Source organism: Vipera ursinii (assembly GCF_947247035.1).
Source record: "Vipera ursinii genome assembly, chromosome: 9".
NCBI classification, from domain to species: domain Eukaryota; kingdom Metazoa; phylum Chordata; class Lepidosauria; order Squamata; family Viperidae; genus Vipera; species Vipera ursinii.
The window spans coordinates 4,036,131-4,040,284 of NC_139523.1; the positions used below are offsets into that span (position 1 = coordinate 4,036,131).

Below are 4,154 nucleotides of genomic sequence, written 5' to 3' on the forward strand. Positions count from 1 at the left end.
CTCCTGCTCCCGCTTCCCCGGCCTGGAAGAGCGAAGAGGCCAGCGGGCACGCAGAAGGGGCCACGAAGAGCCCGGCGGCGCAGGCTTGCTCCCTCCCGTCTCCTCCAGCAGCTGCGGGCGCGCTTCTTGCCTTCCGCCCACGCGCTGAGCGCCGGAGCCCCACGCAAGAAGCACCTCCCGCTCCAGTCAGGCATCCCCTCCCTGGGCAAATCCCGGGCCGGCGTCTCTAGACGGGGCGGGGGCGGGTCCCTGGCCGGGGCGCCCTATGGAGGTGCGGGACTGCCTGCCACTCGCGGGCGACGGAACCAATAGGGCGCGCGGGGGGGAGTGGCTGCGCGCAGAGCCGAACCGGGGCTCTAAAGCGCGCCCCGCCGCCCAGGGTGTCCCAGTGAGAGCCGCAGAGCGGAGCGCGGCCCAGCCACCTCCCGTGCGCGACCCGAGCGGCCATGGCCACCACGGCTCAGTACTTGCCGCGCGGCGCCTCGCTCCTGCCCATGTCCGCGCCGGAGGCCGAGCGGCTGCACCAGGGCCCCACCTACCGCGAGGTCCAGAAGATGATGCACCACGAGTACCTCCAGGGGCTGGCGGCCACCCCGGGCCACCCCATGGGGACCCTCCCGCACCACCAGTGGCTCCCGGGCGCCACGGGCGACTGGGGCAGCGGCGGGACCCATCTGGACCACGCCAAGGCCAGCTGCGGGCCGCGCGGAGACTTGGACGGCAGCGGAGGCGGCTTCCACTCGCGCTCCCACCTGGTGCACCAGCAGGCGGCGGGAGGCGGCGGGGGTCACTGGGGCCAGGGCGGCCCCACGCACCACCTGGGCGGCTGCCCCGCCGCCATGTCCCCGACGGCGGGCGGCCCGCAGCCTCTGCTCTACTCTCAGGCGGCGTACCCGGGGCTCAACGGGATGCTGGGCCCGCAGGCGCCCGCCCTCCACCTGCCGCACGGCCACGACGAGGTGGCCGAGGCCCATCTGGAGGGCTCCCCGACGCCGCTAGGCCACGCGGGGCCCGAGCCGCCCTCCGACGAGGACGCGCCCAGCTCCGACGACCTGGAGCAGTTCGCCAAGCAGTTCAAGCAGCGGCGGATCAAGCTGGGCTTCACGCAGGCGGACGTGGGGCTGGCGCTGGGCACCCTGTACGGCAACGTCTTCTCGCAGACCACCATCTGCCGCTTCGAGGCGCTGCAGCTGAGCTTCAAGAACATGTGCAAGCTGAAGCCGCTGCTCAACAAGTGGCTGGAGGAAACCGACGCGGGCAGCGGCAGCCCGGCCAGCCTGGACAAGATCGCGGCGCAGGGTCGCAAGCGCAAGAAGCGCACCTCCATCGAGGTCGGGGTGAAAGGCGCGCTGGAGAGCCACTTCCTCCGCTGCCCCAAGCCGTCGGCCCACGAGATCACCTCGCTGGCGGACTCGCTGCAGCTGGAGAAGGAGGTGGTGCGCGTGTGGTTCTGCAACCGGCGGCAGAAGGAGAAGCGCATGACGCCGGCCGGCGGCCCGCACGCGCCCGCCATGGAGGACGCTTACTCGCAGGGCGAGGCCTCCCCGCCGCTGCACCACACTCTCCGGAGCCCGGTGCCATGACTAGATAGCGGCGCCGGCGGCTGGGCAGCCGGCTGGTCTGGCTGGGACCTGCGGCAGGACTCTTGCGCGGGCGACGTGTTGGGCCTCGGGGACAGCGGGCGGCCTCGGAGCTAGGAGAGCCGCCGCCGGCCGCATCCCCGCCCGGGGGAGCGCCCTGGGCCTTCCCGCCGCGACTCGGCTCTAATTTAAACTGGCTATTTATTGACCCCCCCCCCCCGGAAAAGCACCGGCCGAGAGAAGCGCGGAGGGACTCCGCTTCCTTGAGGACGCGTCCGGGCTGCGCCTGTCTCCCTCGCCCGGAGGACTCAAGGCGGCGCTTCTAGACCCGACGGTCCAGCCCTCCTCCCTCAGCCGAGCGGGTCCCTGGGGTCTTTCCGAAGGGGGCTGGGGGGCAGCGCCCTCGGAGGGGCTCCGCGCCCAGCGAGCGGTTGAAGCCGTTGTCTTCCCCCTTATTTATGTTACAATCAATTATTTTATTACTCTCATAAAACATTTATTCCGGAACCCGCCTCGTGTCTTTGTTTTTAAACACCGAAGAGAAAGGCGGGGAGGGCGCAGGGCAGGTTCACCTTGGGTCCTGGGGAGGGGCGCGGCTAAGCCCTCCTTCGCCCACCAGGCTTCCCCTTCTTCCCGCCGCAGGGCCTGGGCAAGATCCTGCGGTCTCCAGGCGGCCGGGTAAAGCCTGGCCTTAGGGCCGCGCTCTCGAGTCGCTCCGGAGCTCCCCGCCCGGCAGCGCAGAGAGGCGAGCGACGGCTGGGTTGCCCCCGTCTTCTCCATTCGGGGCCGGACTACTCCGTTCTTCCCCTGCCGCTCAAGCGGGGCCGGCGCGGGTAACGATGGCGAGTCGGCGCCGGGATATTCTGCTGGAGTGCCGCCGTCCATCCGCCGTCCAGGGCTCTGCTTCCGAGATCGGCCTTCGCTGGCCTCCTTAGGAGAGGAGGTCGTTTTCGGTGGAAAGCCACCAAGGTGAAAATAATCGGGAAAACGCTAGCCTTTTTCCTGAAAGGGGAGCCGCGTTTCCACCCGAAGGGCTTTCAAGGCGAGCGTTCAGGTTAGGCCAGGATAAACGCCTTAGAGACTTTAGGGCGCCAAAGCAGCTTTTTCTTTTTTTATTATTATATTTTTTAAAAAAAAACAGCAAACGATATCTAAGTAGTAATTTTCGAATTATGGCCATCTCCATGCTTTCATTCTTTTTTTATTATTTAATCCACTTTTAAGTGCTTGAAATCAACTTTGATGACAAGAGGAAGACCAAAAGCGATCCCGTACCTTTTATTACCTTAAACCCTTCGGGGTGCCTCAGATGCTTTCTGGTTTATTCCTTGGACTTCCCGGACGGGGCTCCGGAGGAGATGAGAGAAAAAGGCAGGAAGGGGAGCCGGGCCACGCTCCACCACGTTGTTGCTGCAAGCCAAAGCAGCCTTTCGAAGAATTTCTCCGAGTGAGATGGGGAGGAAGGAGCATCCTTTGGAAATAGGGTGAGTGTCTTAGATGAACTTCACCACCTCCCATCATTCTTGAGGTTGTCGGGCAGAGAATTGAAGTAAATGCGGGGCTTTTTTTGGTCATAGAACGCCCAGAACGGAGTTCCGGCACCTTTTTTGGGATGGAACCTTGTAGGGTAGGCAAGGCGGGTAGTATGATGTGTGTGTGAGTTCCGGCACCTTTTTTTTTTTTTTTTTTACAAAAAAAGCACTGAGTAAATGGTTTTCTGCCACTGCCTCTTGCCTGGCAAACATCCACTTTTAGAACAGTTCTGTTGCCGTTTACATCACAACCTGTTCTGTGCCTAAGTGGCACAGCTTCAAGTCGGTCTTTTGGCTCCACTTCCCTCCCTCCCCCCTCCTGACATTGGGGATTCCCCCATTTCCAGAGCCTGGGGGGGAGGGGGCAGGGGGGTGTCTCTATTGGGCCATTAGCTGCCAGTTGGCAGGCTTTTGCTCTGCTAGCACAGAAGGGCCGGCCAAGCTGTTGGGAGATGCTTTGTCCTTCTTGTCCCAGAAGGAAGCAAGTCCCCGAAAGCCAACTCACTAGGCTGGAGGAAGCAGAGATTAAGCAACCGGCCTCCGCTCAGCTCAGCTCAGCTCTTCTCTTCTCTGCTAAAGAGCAAACAGCACACAGATGTCAATTTGCCCTGGCTGAAGGAGGAAGGGAATCTTCTCATCGGAGGACAGTATTTATTTATTTTTTCCCCAGCAGAGCATGAAGACAGCAGCAAAAGGGAACTACAGTAAAGATTTGGAGATTTTCAGTTGCGTTTTCAGAATTGCATCTGGGTAGAAAGAGCTCCGCTGGCTCGGCGCTTCCCTCCCGCGTGTGAAGGATAGGAGAAGAAAAGGCAGGAGGGAACCGGGCCCTTGTCTGACTGCTGAGGAGCAAAGGCAATCTTTGACCCTGCTAGAAAGATCCTGTGGGGTCCTTGGTGCTCTCGGAGGATCCTTCCCTCCAGGGGTACAAATGTCCTCCGTTCTCTCCAGAGAGGCTTTTTTTTCCCCTGTGAGAGCCCCCCCCTCTCCAAAAGCAGCCAGGCTGCACCGCTACCCCCTTCCCCCACCTCTTGGCTGCCCT

General features: G+C 62.6%; 1 protein-coding gene across 1 annotated transcript; it reads left to right on the top strand.

The window, feature by feature from the left end:
• Nucleotides 1-446: 446 nt before the first annotated feature.
• On the top strand, nt 447-1,583 carry POU3F1 (POU class 3 homeobox 1; the record flags this gene model as incomplete). The annotated part of the gene is made up of 1 exon (XM_083370096.1): nt 447-1,583. One exon carries the CDS (start codon nt 447-449, stop codon nt 1,581-1,583), a length of 1,137 nt encoding a protein of 378 aa, XP_083226222.1.
• Nucleotides 1,584-4,154: the final 2,571 nt, after the last annotated feature.